General features: G+C 39.4%; 1 protein-coding gene across 1 annotated transcript in view; it reads right to left on the minus strand.

Annotated features, from left to right (window-relative positions):
* Positions 1 to 299: 299 nt before the first annotated feature.
* Positions 300 to 17071, minus strand: part of tgfbr2l (transforming growth factor beta receptor-like) — a 23873-nt gene continuing 7101 nt past the window's right edge. Inside the window, exons 2-8 of the mRNA XM_062431694.1 lie at positions 13420 to 13576; positions 7807 to 8018; positions 5586 to 6343; positions 3257 to 3394; positions 2977 to 3118; positions 2480 to 2607; positions 300 to 1369 (exon numbers count right to left, since the gene is read on the minus strand). Coding sequence (XP_062287678.1) covers positions 983 to 1369; positions 2480 to 2607; positions 2977 to 3118; positions 3257 to 3394; positions 5586 to 6343; positions 7807 to 8018; positions 13420 to 13576 — 1922 coding nt within the window. The 3' untranslated portion in view covers positions 300 to 982. The remainder of the gene's footprint in view (positions 1370 to 2479; positions 2608 to 2976; positions 3119 to 3256; positions 3395 to 5585; positions 6344 to 7806; positions 8019 to 13419; positions 13577 to 17071) is intronic.

A 17071-nucleotide genomic window follows, 5' to 3' on the forward strand; every position in this document is an offset into this window, starting at 1 on the left:
ATGTTCTGATAGGCAGACTAGAACACTGGGTGTGTCTCTATGTTCTTTGGGGCCCTGGATGACTGGTCTAATGATACAATACACTTGACACGTGATGTCCCTCATGGTTCTTTCTTAGGCCCAATTCTATTCAGTCTGCACTACCACTCTGTAGTGTTATCAGAAATCACAGCATTCATTTTCTTTAACTATGCATACAAAACCCAGCTGTATATCTCTAGAGGTCCAAATGATTACAGTTCCGTCAATAACTTGACCACATGCATCTCTGACTTACTGGAGTCTATAGATGACTCAAAACTTCTTACAGCTGAATCAAGCTAAGAGAAAAACGGTTTGACCACATAAAATCATTTTCACACCTAGGAACAGGTCAAGCACCTTGGTGTTATCATTGAGCCTCACCAAAATGGTTAGGAATTTGAAACATAACTGAAGTGTTCTTTTATCATTTCAGGAATCATGCCAGAGTCAGACTATTTCTCTCCCAGGCAGACTAAGAAAGGTTATTGTAACTCTCTTCTATTTGCTGTTTCTCATAGTCCATTCAGACCAACTCTGTATTTTGACCTGATGATGGCACTAGATGGATTACCCAATTTTTAAAAACATTATCATAATTCCTCCTGAGGGGAACATGAATATCTGTACTACAATTTGAGAACAGTCCATCCAATAGTTATATTTCAGTCTGGACCAAAATGGTGGATCACCCGACTAACTGACGGACTGAAATACGACCATCCCCAGAGCCTTGCCAATAGCTTGGAATAGCTCAGAATGCAAAATCACAGCACAACATTGATTTGATAAAGGTCATTTCTGAGCATTGCATTTTCATTTTTTGTACAAAAACTCGAGACAAAGTCAGGGGATCACCCACTGAAACTGCCATCCACAGAACCAGGCCTTCAGTACAGCAAATAATGGTACACTCCATAAAACCAGCAAATATACTAATACGGAGGGTGAAGTCCTCTGCTCACACCATAGAACCAGTGAGAACCAGGGAATCATGGGATACCTCTGTACTGCCTCTTTTTGTTTCCTGCTGAGGAACCTGGAAGGAGAAAGAAGAGGAGGATGAGGGAGCAGTGGTGGAGAGGGAATGAGGGGAAACAGGAACGCTTTGAATCTGGCTATTGTCCAGTATCTCTGACTCCTTTTCTTTCTCTCCCTCTTCCTCTCTGTCAGCTTCTTGCGTCAGTTCCTCTTCCTCTCCTTCCTCGTGGCCTCCACCTCCCTCATCTTCCTCCTCATCCTCTTGCTGCAGGACATTGAAGCGCTCCACCACACAGTGAGCTGTCAGTCTGGCCTCGGGGTCGTGGTCCCAGCACTCAGTGATGGTGGAGCAGAAGACACTCATCCCCTGGAGAAAAGAAGACTGGAGTTAGACAGCAAGACATTTGTGGACCTAATTTATCAGTAAGCAACTTATGGAAACCCAAAGTGGTCAATATACAAAAATGAGTGATGATTAAATAAATAATCACATGTATATTTTGTGTTGGATATGTAAATGAACCAATAATTCATGAAGTTATTATTGAGAAATGATTAAAACTCAACTTATTATCAAGAAATGTTATTTTCATTTTCAATTTTATTGGAGTTCATTTTTAATTCATTATGAAAAAATGTATTTACAAAATAAACATTTCTCTAATTTTGTAACAGGAGTTATACCAATAACACCTTTAGTTCATATCACATTTTATTTCATAATGTCATTTTTTAAAATCCAGCATCTCTTAACAAGCTTAACAACTGCTATCAAATTTAGCCAGTCGGCTGGCAACTGCTAGCTAGAGAAACAACTATGCCAAAGTATTTGTGAAACAACCAACTAGCTGTCATTGTTATTCTTTTAGTTAACATGAGCTAACTAACTCAATCTGTCCTGAGGGAAATTATGAAATTACATGTGAATTGAAATAAGTGTCATTCTGAAAAATGCCATTATGAAATAGTTTCTTGGAATGAAAATGATGTGATATAATGAAAATAAAAACTTTAGTGAGGTTTGTTTGAATAATTTGTAAAATTATCTCACAATTAATGAATGAATTTATATATTTTACACAATTTATGAAGTCATTTATATAGCCAGTTTGAGTCTTTGAGCTCCAGAAGTCCCTCTGGCTACTAAATGCTTTTAAGAAATCCTTCATTCCAAGTGCTGCCAGCATCCTGAACACAGCAGAGTGACTGATAAGATCCAAGCTACACATATGAACTGTTTTTAATGTGGAATAGGACCTTTTATGTTGTCTCATGTGTTTGGTGAGCTGTAGTTGAATTTCCACCTTGGTAGACAATAAAGCTTTACTGTATTCTGTTCTATTAATATATTTTATACAACGTATTATTGAAGATTGAGGTGTTCAGAAAAAAAACATGACAGTCTTTTCGTGTTGTCTGGGTTTACAGTCTGAATTGTCTCTTCTGACAATTTCACTTCTTTGTGACTGTCTCTGACCTGGTGTTGTGTCCATGCTGAAGGGATGTCAGGACGTCCTCGGTCTCTCAGCACTAAGTCTCTCATACTGTCCACACAGGGCTGCTCACACACCTTGGAGCCAAATGCTGGTTCATAGTTCTTCACCTCTGCATCAACACACACATATGCACAGTTTAGGCTCACATACTATATGTGTTCCATTACTACTGCAGAAACTCATATGTTTCACATAGGATAAACTTGAGATAACCCATATCTGAAGGGGCTGAAGCAACTGCAGCATTGCAGCATTTTAACTTGTTTACGCTCATTGTTTGGATTTGGATTTTCAGGTGTGCAGCTTTACTCTTTTGGTTCACTCTCATAACTCTTGTCAGAGTCAACTTTAGCCATAGCACACAGCTTTTTCAGTACAAAAGCAAAGGGTACACTACCTGCTCAGCACCAAACTGCAAACAGACAGTTATTAACTAGCTGGTGAACATACAGTAATAGGAAGACAAAGTAGCTCCTACCTCCAATGACATGGCAGCGGGAAGACATTTCCCAGAGGACCAGAGCCATTGAGTAAACATCTATCTGTTTAAAGGCCTCAAGGTCCTCCAGGTTCACCCTGGACTCAAGTACCTCAGGAGCCATGTAGCGAGCTGTCCCCACCTGGATAAGATTAGACCAATCACATGATGACCAGAACACCAGATGCAGGTTCTGCTTTGTAATGTATTCAACAATTTGCTGCATTGCATTGCGTTGGTCTTTTTTTGTTGTCTCTGTGTGTGTTTCTTTGCACTCTACCTGTCCACTGTTGGCATAGTCGTCGACAGTAAGCGAGAGGTCCAGTCTCAATGCCAGACCAAAGTCACACAGAGCACACTCCTCGTTGCCCTTTACCACAATGTTACTGCTCTTTAGGTCCCGATGGGCAACTGGCACCTACAGAAACACAGGCAAAACCAACAAGCACAATCAAAAAGCCTGACTTCACAATGGAACTTGTGAATCATTCACTATAAAATGATAAGAGATGCAATAAAAATCTTATCAATAGTTTTGCAGCATAGACAAACTGACAGCACTGGCAAAGAACAAGCTTGCAGAACACAAAAACATGTTTTGTCACATTTTGTTCTCATTGAAAGTGATGTGGGTGTTGTGTTGCTCTTTTCTGACCAACTGTTTGGGCTGGAGAGGGATATTGAATTTCTTAATGTTAAGGCCCGGTCACACCACCAATTTGGTCGCAAAACAGTCAGTGATCAACCTAATGAGCTTGCTTACTGACAGTTAGCTCTGAGAGGTTTTTTCACTTTTTTTTTGTCTAGTCTCAATCTATTGATTGTAATGATGATTAACACTGAAAACTAAATGCCACGGGGAGTAAAGGACTCTTTGCGGAGAAAATAGAAAAGAAACTTGGAAGGCTACTGATACAGCCATAGATGCACTTATTTACAAAATATATTATCACTGTAAGAAGATAAAATGTGTGTGCTGGAAGTCTCACATGGCATCTGACTGGCTTTATTTGAAAGTAACATAGAAATCCAGGACAAATTTGAAAAATTGTCAACATGAACACTTTGCTTTGTTACCACTGGTTTGGAAAGGGTTTAAACATTGTGTGAACTGTTGTTGGGTTAAGAATGTGTTAAAACACATATTGGAATTGTGATTATTTAAAGAGGAATGGAATATTCCTGTGCATTGGATGTCACAATTAATCACCTTGCCACTCACTCATTAAGTTATTCTTCTGTTGAAACATAGAGTACATGTACTGTATGTATGACAGAATGCTTTGACACTACAGGCCATGACGCAGCTGTGACATTTGCATATGGAATAAGAATGCACCTAAACTTGTGGTTGAGTAAATGAATGACATGAAGCTGTTGGTTGATTTTCAAGTGTGTGAAATTATATCAATACCGTGATATGAGACTAGATATCGTCTTAGATTTTGGATATCGTAATATCGCAATATGTCATCAGAGTTGTCTTTTCATGGTTTTAAAGCTGCGTTACAGTAATATATGTGATTTTCTGAAATTAACAGATTGTTCTAGCTGTTCTTTTATGTGCCTTTTACCCACTTTGTCATTATATCTACATTACTGATGATTATTTATCAAACATTTCATAGTGTAAATATTTTGTTAAAGCATCAACAGCCATCTCTATAATAATGTTGCAATATCGATATCGAGGTATTTGGTCTAAAATATTGTGATATTTGATTTTGTCCATATCGCCCAGCCCCAGTCTCAATACAACAGAACAGATTAAATTAACATGCTTGAAAAAGGTAAATCTAAAAGTAAGATCAAATTGACAGAAATAAGCAATTGAGGCACAATCTAATCAGCAAAGGAATGCAAGACATGCTAAATTGAAACAAATGTCAATAAAGTAAAATAATATTGAGTCATTAATGTTGGATTATGCTAATGTTAACATTGTTGAACAGGCTCATGATATTGTCCATGATTTGTTAAAGGCATTTTCTGAATTACAGTATTCTGTTAAAAAGTTGCTCCAAGAGGGGAAAAGGGATTCTGATCACAGTGGCTGATATTTATCCAAAGTTGGAATGGTGAAAAAAATGTGAATGGATACGAGAAGCTACTATGATTGCTAGTCACATCCCAGACATGTATATTCTAATCAAAGAGTACGGTAAAGACCTGCTCTATGTGTAAAGTCCCTTGACTTGACTTTTATTGTGATTTGGCGCTATATAAATTGATTGATTGTTTGATTGATATCAGTTGCATGGGTTTATTTATATTATATGTCAAAGCCACTTTTTTAAGTTAATAGTTTACACTTTAACAGTGTCGATAATCAGTACATCAGTCAATACATCAGTCTTCCATTCTGCTTGCTCATTGAGAAAAAACCCAAATTAATGAAACTCAATTCCACATTTTCACTGCTACTTTAGACCCAGGCAGATTATCTCGTTCTCTCTCTCTCTCTCTCTCTCTCTCTCTCTCTCTCTCTCTCTCTCTCTCTCTCTCTCTCTCTCTCTCTCTCTCTCTCTCTCTCTTTCTTTCTCTCTCTCTCTCTCTCTCTCTCTCTCTCTCTCTCTCTCAAAAAGTGGATTTGCAGAGACTGGGTTTACCTTGGGAATACCACTCGGTGTTGTGTCACTATGGAGATGAGCTAACCCCCGAGCGATGCTGCCTGCCATGGCAACAAGTTCCTTCCAGCTCAATATGTTTGCAGTGAGGAAGTCCTGCAGGTTCCCGAGGCTGTGATAGGCCAAAACCAACCAGTACTTCCTGAGGGCTTGGCTGGGTGGGCCCCTCTCTTCAGCTGCAAGGAATCGAACCACGTTGTCATGCACCAGCTTGGGATCAGAGAAGATGGAGCACTCATTTCTCCACGAGGCATACTCTACAGCTGGAAACATCTTCACTGCCACAGTTTCATAATTGTTAAGTTCACCCTTCTCGCCATGCAGCAGACGCGCCTTCCACACTTCAGCAAAGCGCCCCTTCCCCACCAGGACCTCCAGTTTGATCGGCAGTGGTTCAAAAAGCCGACCCTGCCAGTGTGTCATGTCATTGATGATGTCATTGTTGAGAGATGGCACCTTGGCATTATACTCCTCTCTGTCAGCTGCAGTACTCATTACACTTCCACCTACTCCAACCTCTTGCTGTGCCGCCAGACCTCCACATGGATGATCCAAAGCCCGGTAGTGCTCTGGGGTGCGTTTGGTGGGCCAGTCAGGGCGTGCAGGAGGGCCAGGTTTGCCAGGGTGGTGTGTGCGGTAGTAGTAGAAAGCAGCGGTGGTGATTAAGGCCACCAGGACAGGAGGAACCAAACTAACCATCACCACCGGGATCACATCTTTACTCTGCAGCTTGGAGAAGCCTGAAGAAGTGGAAAGATAAACAGAATCCATTAATGCATCCATCCATTCACCTACGTATCTGCACAAACATTTTTACTTTATTCACCATATTTCATCTACTCATCCATCCAACCATATTTACCTCAATTTACTAATCCAGTTAGCTAACTTTCCTAAGAGTAACTGCCATTTAATCCATCCTGTGACAACCAGGGCCTGCCAGCAACCACTCTACACACCCCCGGAAACACCCATGCAGTACTAACTGTTTCATGTCTGGTTCACGCTAGCATTCAACCATCTTGCTTTATCTTCCATCACATCCCTTATGGAGATCGGCAGTGCAGAGGTGAGAGGTCTGTCTGAACAATATGCTTATTGTGTAACAATGACAATGAGGCTGTTTAATCCCTCATTACCCCTATTTCCCAACCGGCCACACTGTCGTTCTGTCTTGTTGGATGTTACATATCGTTGATAGTTTAATTTGTGAGAAGTAAGGGTGGACTGCCAGTTTTGTTTACCGTGTTTTCTCTTGTTTTACTTAGATAAGGAGGTAAGATTTGTCATTTGTTTTCTTAGGGCTATTTTTCTTACTTTTTAGATAGGATTGTTTTATTTGTTATTTTGGCCTTGGTCCACCCTGAAGTTTATATTATATATCTATAAGTTTAGTTATTAATTTGTATAAATAAATATTTTCTTATACCCAAACCAAATTTGGCTTGTGGCTATTTGGGATTTGGGGAAGACGGGGGCTCATTCACGTTATGCCCTAGGCACCCCTGGACTGGGGCATAAGAGTCGGCCACCACCAGCTACATTTTTCACTCCTCTACCACCATCACATCACCTTGTTTATTTACTTCAAAACTCCATTGCTACCTGTCTAACTCACCAAATTTGCCAGCAGATCAGTATGACCTGACTGATTGACTTCTGTAAGAACTGATTTGTTTTTTTAATTGAAGAATTCTTATTGGATTATCACTTGAACAGGTTTTGGTTTTGTTGGACTGATTTAAAGTTATCCAGAGACTGTGAGAGTTTAGGGTTTATGCATAACTTTTGCACATACATAATTATTATTGCCTTAAGAATTCTATTATTATTTCTTGGGTTTATGATGGGTTTGAGTGTGTTGCTTAGTGTTGCTGTTGCTTATTAAGCCTGCATCCTGTGTGAGTTTGATTCATATATGAAAAAAATATTCTGACAAATCTTAAATGCCAGGATACAGATCTGGTGGCAACTTCTAAAAAAGTCAAACTGTCATAATTAACCGACCGTCGACCTGCCCTTTGTGAAAAGTGCCTTGAAATAACCTCTGTTGTGAATTTGTTGAAATAAAATTGAATGGAATGAAATGGAATCTTCTCACCATCTGTTTAAATGTATCTCTCCATTTACTATTATCTGTCATCCATCCAACCATTCATTCATCCATCCATTCCATTATTTGTTCATTCATCTATCTACTCACCATTGGCTCCCTTGTCAAAGATGAGTTTATCATTACATTCGTGTTCGCCCTGGCAGCCACAGACCATCATGGCTCCATCCTCTGCAGGCTGTGAAACCATGTGACACTCCCTGGAGGTGAAGTTCAGCAGGAGGCCAGGGTCTACGCCCTCTAGTGGCAGAGTGGGATTGTGACACATTGTGTGCACCGTCATGGTGTCGTTGGTCTTCCTCCTGGATGAGCATAAGAACATAAATCTAAATCTATAAAAATAAAATAACCTGTGCGGGTTCACCATGACTTAAATAACTGTTAACACTAAAGGAACATCAATAGTCTGTTTTTATTTCTGACTAAGACTGACCACTAAATATACACCTTTGCTTTATAGCTTAGCCCTCTCTTCAGCACCACAGCCTGATAGCAGTCAGTCTTGTGATCCTGCTATCATCACTCCCCAAGATACTTGAAATCCTCTACAGGATGTTGGTCCCACTTCACCCAAACTTAACAATTTACATTGTTCCAAGGGAAGACCATTCTCCCTCACATTACATTCAACCCACTCCAGTGCACATCCAAGGTCATGTTCAAAGAAGTCCATCATCTCCCAAGAACAGAGGTGCCAGTGACCTCAGCTACAACTTAATACAATTCTACCAATACAAGTTATGAGTACATTCAGTCACTTTTGCATTATGTTCCTGATATCACCACATTAACATAAACAGAAAAATATGGAAATGAACAGATCAGTCTATATTAATGTGTCTTTATGTTATTAGGCTACATAACAGTTTGAAATGTTATTATATCAAAGTCTGAATTACATCATTCACTGTATCTCCCTGTCTATGAAGTTATTCTATTCATTGTGAGAAGTGAGAAAGTGTTTTAAATTGCTTTGAGTTAAGATGATTTTGTCGCTGTACAGTCAGGTAGGTGTGTTGAGGACTTGGAGGTACAACCTTCAAAGGGGGGGAAGGACACCATCAAATGCTGTGATAATCATTTCCAGTAAGTGCACAACAGCAATGCTTGATTGGAGACACTATCCTGTTAAAATTAACTTGCTATGCAATTTAGTACATAGTATACACAGTGTACTACATGAAAGTGTACTATTGGAAGTATTCAAATTGAGACACAGCGTGAGACTTCTTGTTGCTGCGAGTCTACAGATGGCCTGAGCAGCTCAAAGATTATCCTTGTCAACTTTGACCTGATTAAGCCAGCCTTTTCCCATCCTCTCTCTTCTGTCAGTTCCCTCTTATCATTTGCTTCCTCTAGCAAGCTGGAAGGGTCAGGCAGGCTGGCGTGAACAGGAAATGAGAGGGGTGCAGCAAGGGGGGATCCCCATGTAGTACTGTTATCCAAACAAAAGCACATATTAGCAGAAGAAAGCGATACCAGTGGATTTTACGAGGGTTTGACAGGTTTCAAGTTCCAGACAAGTCACGCTCACTGTAGTGCAAACAACAAGCCTTTGAAATTGAACAAGCAAAAGAAGAAATTGCTGTTACATGCTTTTTCTGCAACAGTAGCAAATTGAGTGAAATTACTTCAGGATGTTTCATAATGCTGATCAACAACATATTAAAGTAGCTTAGTCATACTGTGGTGTATTCTGCTGAATCATTGGGATTGTGCTGTAGAAAAACAATGTGTGTGTGAGTGCACGTTGATATTCCAACATTTTTATAGGACACTGAAGCACGCAGTGCACATTGTTTTTAAAACTATTCTAAGAGGATGATGTAGTCTTTCTGAAGCAAAGTGCAAAAAGTAAAACATTTTTCATAAAGATACGTTTTCTAAGCAAAAAATGTATCGTACCCAGTACCCACCCTAACCTCAGTTTTTAGCTACTTACGCCTATATATATATTTTTTAACATCTCTTTATTAATTTTCAACATTTTACACATAACACAACCTATATAAATAACTGAACTTAAAATTTTGTCTATGCAACTATGCAGTTTGTAGACAATATAACACGTCCTCAGTGACAAAGTAGGTTAAATGGTTTAATATGAATAATTTTTACAACTATAACCAAAACTCTTTTTCTTTTCTTATCAAGACCTACAAATTACGCGCTGACACCCCTGACCTAAATCCAACAGGAAGTGCACAATTTGCTGTTACATGTGAGATTTTCGACGATTTTTGGCCTCCTACAAACGTTATCTTGTCCGAGGGCGTTCATCGTGGTGGTTTCAAACTTAAATAGCTGACTGAGCACACCCTGCTGCACAAAAGTTCTGAACAACTTTTTCATTACTCGTCCGGATTGGATTTTAGAAGCCCTCAAAAGTCAAGTGCCCAAAAACCCTCGCCAAAACGCTCCCATAGACAATGAATGGGAGGAGAGTCTAAGGCCTCTTTGACCCTAAATTTGACCACCTAAACATGCTCCAGGACAGACCAAATTTGATAAAATGTGTGAGAGTGTGTGAGTGTGTGTGTGTGTGTGTGTGTGTGTGTGTGTGTGTGTGTGTGTGTGTGTGTGTGTGTGTGTGTGTGTGTGTGTGTGTGTGTGTGTGTGTAACGTATATGTGCTTATTGCAGTGTCCGATAAATGCCCGGGTCTGGATAAGTCTAAATGCACCTGACGGAAACCCGACGTGCGCATGGCCGCGAGGTCCCGTCCAACGCTGCTCGCAGCTTTAATCTATATGTTTGTTTATATATGCAACCACCACTATCATATTTGTCTGAAAGTCACATGTTAATTAGCCACTGCTGTGACTGTAATTTAGTATCCTGATATTAGGACCATGACTGCTACCAAGTCAACTAATGTTAGTTATATTTAGTATAAGTATAGGTAACAAAATGACATGAAACTAGCTATCTAATTAGTGAAGCATAAATGGGTTTATTTTTGTCATACAGTTGCAATTAATAGTAACGACACACATTACCAGTTGCCTTAGCATTTCAATATGTCTATAAATAGGACATTTTTGGTGTCTTATCAGGACTTTTTAAAAAAAAAAAGCATTTCACTTATCATTTCAACCCAAACCATGATATATACCTAAGTGTTTTTCTGTGCCTACACCTAACCAACAGCGTTAAATGATATGCAAAAAGCTTAAAATGCAGCATTAAATGACACGCAAAAATGTTACATATGTAAAATGTCCTTAAAGTGGCGTGCTATTTATAAACCATGACACTTGAGATCACATTGGATAACCTTTTACCCAATTTTGCCAGATTCTGGGCTATGTACTGTGTTTCTGCAAAAGCCAGGTACAGATACCAAACAGTTTTTACCATGGCCTCAGCAAATCAGGTCTGATTTCCTTGTACTGTAGGTATTCATTATAACCATAACAGAAAACCTACGTCATACAACAACATACAGTCCCAATCATTGACAAGTCATGTTAAACTGCAGGTCACCATAACAACAATCTACTAACACTGACCAAGCTATAAGAGCCATAACATTCTCTGAGGTGTTCTGATGTGGAAAATAATGGACTCTAAAAACCTACACCCACAGTCAAGCCCGGCAGTATAAGCGCCTGTTCTACTGGAACATGGAAAAACAGCCACCACTATTCACTCTTTAGGCTTGAATTAATTCATGATCATTTTAACAGCCTCTGCAAAACATCCTATTTACTTTTATCAACATAAGAAGAAAACTTTTATTTCAGGGTAAATTTAATAGATGCTAAATTAAATAGAAGTTAATCTAATTGAAGTGAGCCTCAACATGGCCCTGCAGGATTGCATATTTGGAGTCCAGTGTAACATTTTTAAAATGCCCAATCTACTGAGCCACAGCAGCAACAGAGTGTTAGGCAACTTAAAATCACAGGTATTCAAGTCTAATTTAGCTACATGTTACTTTTAATGTCTCAGTGGGCTTTACAGCACCCAACCTAGCTCTTTCACATCTAACTAGGTTGGTTCAGTTAAAACAAACACTAATCAATCATTCAATCAATCAATCTGACTCTAGTGTGGCCCAAACAAACTGAAACTGAAATTGATAGAAAATCTCTACTTATACTTCATTTCTGGTCTGAAAGCAACAATTTTGCAATAGCAAATATGTGAATTAAGCATAAAGTCAAAAGTCACATTTTTGCTGTATATTACTGTGGCAGTGATGTATATAATGTAATTTATGCAAATAATCCGGTAACCATGGTAACAAATATGCATATAGATATTCAGGTGCAGTTTTTTTTCCCTCCCCTTTCCTTCAAACACACGGGCCCTAAAATACTTTTCCCCATAGACTTACAATGTGAAAGAGATGTGATCACATCCCCCGCCAAACGTCTCTTTTCATCCACATAATTAAATTGTTTTATCCCCATTAAAATGATCTAGTCTACACAGGAAGTTAGCTGTCTTGGCCGGCGGAAGTCTCTAGTGAGCATGCTCCATGGGTGCGTAGAATGTGGGGCAGTACGTTTTCATCCAGGTATTTTTTTACAGTGAAAAGGCTTTTTTATTCCTATGAAAGTTGCTCAGTGTCATTCCACTGAGCAACTTTCATAGGAATAAACAGGGCCCTGCCTCCAACGCTGTATCCAGTCCCCCAGGAAGAGCACTGAGCTGTCAGGCCAATTTGACATAGTGGCCAAACAATGTAATTACAACTTCAGGTCTGTCTCATGGTGCACATTGGCCTAAAAAGCATTTTCCCCCGCACACAATCATTGGAAAAGGAGCAACTGTAAAAGAGACAAATAAATGTTTTTGAGTGTCACAACCCCCATGAAGTGGCATTGGTCCATTCAGTCCAATAATATTTGTAAAGTCCACAAAAGCCACATGATTAAATTATTTATAACCATTCAAGTGAAAGGAGAGCCAACCAGAAGTCAGCTGGCTCGGCCAGTGGAAGTCGCTAATGCTGTTGTTGGTCCATAGACCAACAAGGAGAAAGCGTGAGCAACATCTGGGTAACTTTTCAGCAGGAAGCCGATTTTTTGGCCTTATCTGTCACTGAGCAACTTTCATAGGAATGAACAGGGTGCCATCTTTGAGTCCAGTATCCAGTTCTTCTAAATATGACCATGTGACTACAAACTGGACCAAAAGAAAACAATGTATCATACCTATGTGGGGAAAGCAAATAATTGTGACTGACGGCAGGAATGTTGGGTCTCTTTAAAATTAATCCTGAAGAGTACGGTTTAGAACTGCTCTATGTGTAAAGTGCCTTGAGATAACTTTGTTGTGATTTGGAGCTATACGAATAAAGATTGATTGATTGATTGATTGATTGATTGAAGTCATGCAGCACATTACTGCATAGTATGAGGATATGTATCTTCCTCTTCAGTCAAAATTGATGGACCTGCAGCTGGACCTTGTATACCATAAATAATCTATTCTCACTCAGTCCTGTGGTTGGAATGTTTAGCTTTGTCACCACTAACAAACCACACGAGAGTCTGCTTGGAACCGGACAGTCTCGTTGTAGCTGTTGCATCTATACTAGTCTATAGCAGCCTTGAGATCTGGCAATGCTTCAATTGACAGCTTTCACTACAGCTCAAACAAAATAAAGGAAAAAGGAAAAAGTTCAATAAGGGTGACATGCCAGCTGTAGTCTAGCAATTCCAAAAAAATGAACAAAGGGAAGTTCACTCACCATATTGTGATGCAGATCTCCTCAATGACGTTGCAGAAAGAGTTCAGACTGCAGTTACTAAAGCAGACGCTGTTCTCACACACTGGACTGGACACCTCACACCACTTACACAGGTTGAAGTTCAGATGGCTTAATGACTCGACAGCAACTGGAAGCCCTGCAGGGTTAAAGAGAGAGAGAGGCTTAGTTTGTCAATATTAGATGAAAGTCAACAGGTGTAGTAATTTTAATTAGATTTAATGTATTGGTACAGATATACTGTACCAAAGGAATACATCAGGGACGCTTTCCAGTGTAGGACTTTTGATATGACATGAATAGTTGTACAGACACAGTCAATATTTTGAAGCACAACCTTTGGAGGCAATAACTGTGGTCAAGCACCTTCTGTAACTAAGGTTTCTCCACTTCTCCACTGGTAGTTTGGCCCACTCTTCTATAGTACTCTACTCCAGTTCTCTCAGGTTTGATAAGGGCTGTCTCCAAATCTCCAAATTTCTGCTCTTTCCACAAATAATTACGGGATCAGAACTAATAGAGGACCACTTAAGGGTGGTCCAACGTTTTGTTCTCATCCACTCTTGATATATATTCAGCTCTCACGTTGAAAATGTGTCAGGAAAATCACATAATTTCAAAGCAGTTGGTGCAATCAGTGGGTTCTCTCAGAGGGGGGAAGTTAATCCACTAAGATTTTTCACAATAGCAAACCATGTTGACAGTGTTGACATTTGAAGAAACAGAGCTGGAGAGTCTGAAATTTAATAATCTATCACACTGTGTTGTACTATCCAATATTTCACCTCCTCTGTGTAGTAACTATACCACACAAGAGGAATGGTTTACACACAAATGAGACAGGAGTATAAATGGTACAAATACGCTTCTTAAATAAATTGTGTTAACGTACCGCCCCATTAGCAACCAAATAAACTGTCTGACAGTTAGAAAGCTTGCTTTCCCACCTCCCCAATAACTCTATATTGAATGAACTGATGTACAATCCTGAAAATAAAATGCCAAGGAGGAGTAAAAAGCCCAGAATAGAGATAAGGGGCCCCATTTTAATGATCTATAGAGCATGGGATGAATCGGGTCGCGCAACTGCCTTTGGGGCGTGTCCAAATCCACCTTTGCTATTTTAACGGCGGAAAAATGGTCAATGGGCCAGGCGCATGTTCCAAAAGGGTTGGACTTAAGTCCCCTCATTAATCATAGGTGTGTTTTGGGTGTAACACGCGGTAAACCAATCGGAGTGTTATCTCCTATTCCCTTTAAAAGCCAGGAGCGCTGTCACGTTGGCAGATTGCTATTATAACGGTGCATTTGTCAAATAAAGTGTTTCAAGAATAAAACATGAGTTACTTTGGCTGAAAGAAAGTTGGCTGATAAGCTGCTAACCTCACATTGAATTCATAAAGATGAAGAATATGGAGATATAACCAACCAGTCTGATGAGTGTAGAGGTGTGTGTGGTTATACTGTAGCAGCCTGGTGTCATCAGCTGATTTAATAAACAGTGAGCAGCTGTGTGTAATGGCATTGTGCTCTGTGCAGCATCTCAGAGGCTGCAGACTTATCAACACATCAGTCCTACAGTATAAACAGCTGTGGATAACAGACACTGTAAGAATCAGCCACATTCATTAACAGATTAATACAGATGTTTTAACCTCAGATGTTCAGATGCTTTTCTTGTTGATAATATCACAATATCAAGTGGCAGCAGAGCGTCTTTCCTCCAGAATCAGACGTGGTTCTGAGACCCATTCTCCACAAAAACACCAACAACTGGCTTTGTGCTCCATATTTTCACGTCTCCTCCTTTCAGGTCACCCTGCATCCAGCTGCACCACACAGACGCTGTGGCGCTTTTTTTTCATTTATTTATCTTTTAACTACAACTTTGGTTCTCTTTAAAATGGTCTTGTTCAGTCATGTAGTAACAGGTAAACTCAGCAGGTTTTTAATTGTTGAAAGTATCTAAACCTGATCCATGTCATCTCAATATGTGTTAAATATTGTTAAAAAACTGTTTAATTATGTTATAACCTCTCATACAGTTGTTAGGACTGTCCACAGCTGAGGGCAAACTAACAAAGACACATGCGTTGCGCCCGCCATCCACTGTGCGCCGACTGCAAGATGGGGCCCTAAGACTAGAACAGTATTCATACTGCTAGCATCTTCTCTGTTGGCTGTGGGTTAGCCATTAGCTTGCCAGCTGCAACTACCCCATGAGTATACGACCACATCCACACTTATAGAACTACATATATAATATTTACTTCCTGGCATACTTGAATGCAAATGCATAGCTTACCATGAGAGTGCACACAGCTGTCTCCTCTCTTTAGTAATTAACTTGAGTTTTGATATTTAACAGCGCACCTGCCTAAACAGTGTCTTTGAGTGTCCAACATATATGTAACAAACCTGCATTGTGCACTTGGTAGCCTATTATAACAATCAGACATCTGATTAAGAACCAAGCCCAAGTGATTTAATTCATCAAATTTTATCTTTATAATTTGGATTCCAAGGTGCATCAACAGCAGAGTTAAAGTTCCTCAGCAGCTTTGCAGCTGGCGATACGATATTAGTTCATCTGTTGCTTGCATACTGGTGCTAAAAAATGATTCCTTATACACATAGTGAAAAATACAATTTTAGAATACTGGATTAAAACATTTATAATTTTTTATAAATTGAACTGATAAGCATTACACAGACACACTGTTTCAACATTTGTGTGGTCATGGTTGCAGAGGAAGGCGTGGTGGAAAACTGAAAAAAGTTTAATCATCTTTAACACAAATGGCAGTAACAAATGCTGAGTGGCAGCTGTCTGGAGGCATCTAGGCTATACGTAGTTTTACATTTTGGGAATTCACTTTCTTGCTCAAAGTTAGACCATGTATACATCATCATTTTTGAGAAGACTCAGTTTTCTAGTGAGAAAATGCTGGTTTAGTGTAGAATGAACACCAAAATGGAGGAAAGCTTTTTAGCTGGCTGACTTCATGTAAACATACTCTCAGAGTACAGGGCAACATATCCTACTGCATCTACTCTACCACATAGAGGATCTCATGTAATAAATGTGACGTGTATCCCTTTAAAAATTATTAAAGTTGTAAAACTGTCAGCATGTGTCCTCCACAGTATCAATAATCTGCCAAGCTGGAGCAAACAGTGAGCATATTTTACTCTGAAAGCTCAAAACTTTGTTTTGTGTTTTCATATCTGTAAACAAAACACAACTGTTGTTTCATTGTGCGGTCGTATACTTCAGTACTGTGTGGTTGTGTGTATTTTTCTGTAGAGCATGTGGCTATGTATGTGTACTATACTGTATATTTGTTTGTTGGAGTTGAAGTATGTGCATGTGTATGTGTGATGCTGATGTACACACACACACACACACACACACACACACATACACACACACACACAGAGTAATCCTGGTGTTGCATGGATATCTGCATAAACATACATTGGAATACACACACAAATCTAACCACATTGCATTATAATTATATATACTTTATACACATACAGGATTGTACACATCAAGACACAACACATCATTAACTTTGTCTCTCTCTCTCTCTCTTTCTCTCTCTCTCTCTCACACACACACACACACACA

This window comes from Scomber scombrus, chromosome 13 (assembly GCF_963691925.1).
Source record: "Scomber scombrus chromosome 13, fScoSco1.1, whole genome shotgun sequence".
NCBI classification, from domain to species: Eukaryota; Metazoa; Chordata; class Actinopteri; order Scombriformes; family Scombridae; genus Scomber; species Scomber scombrus.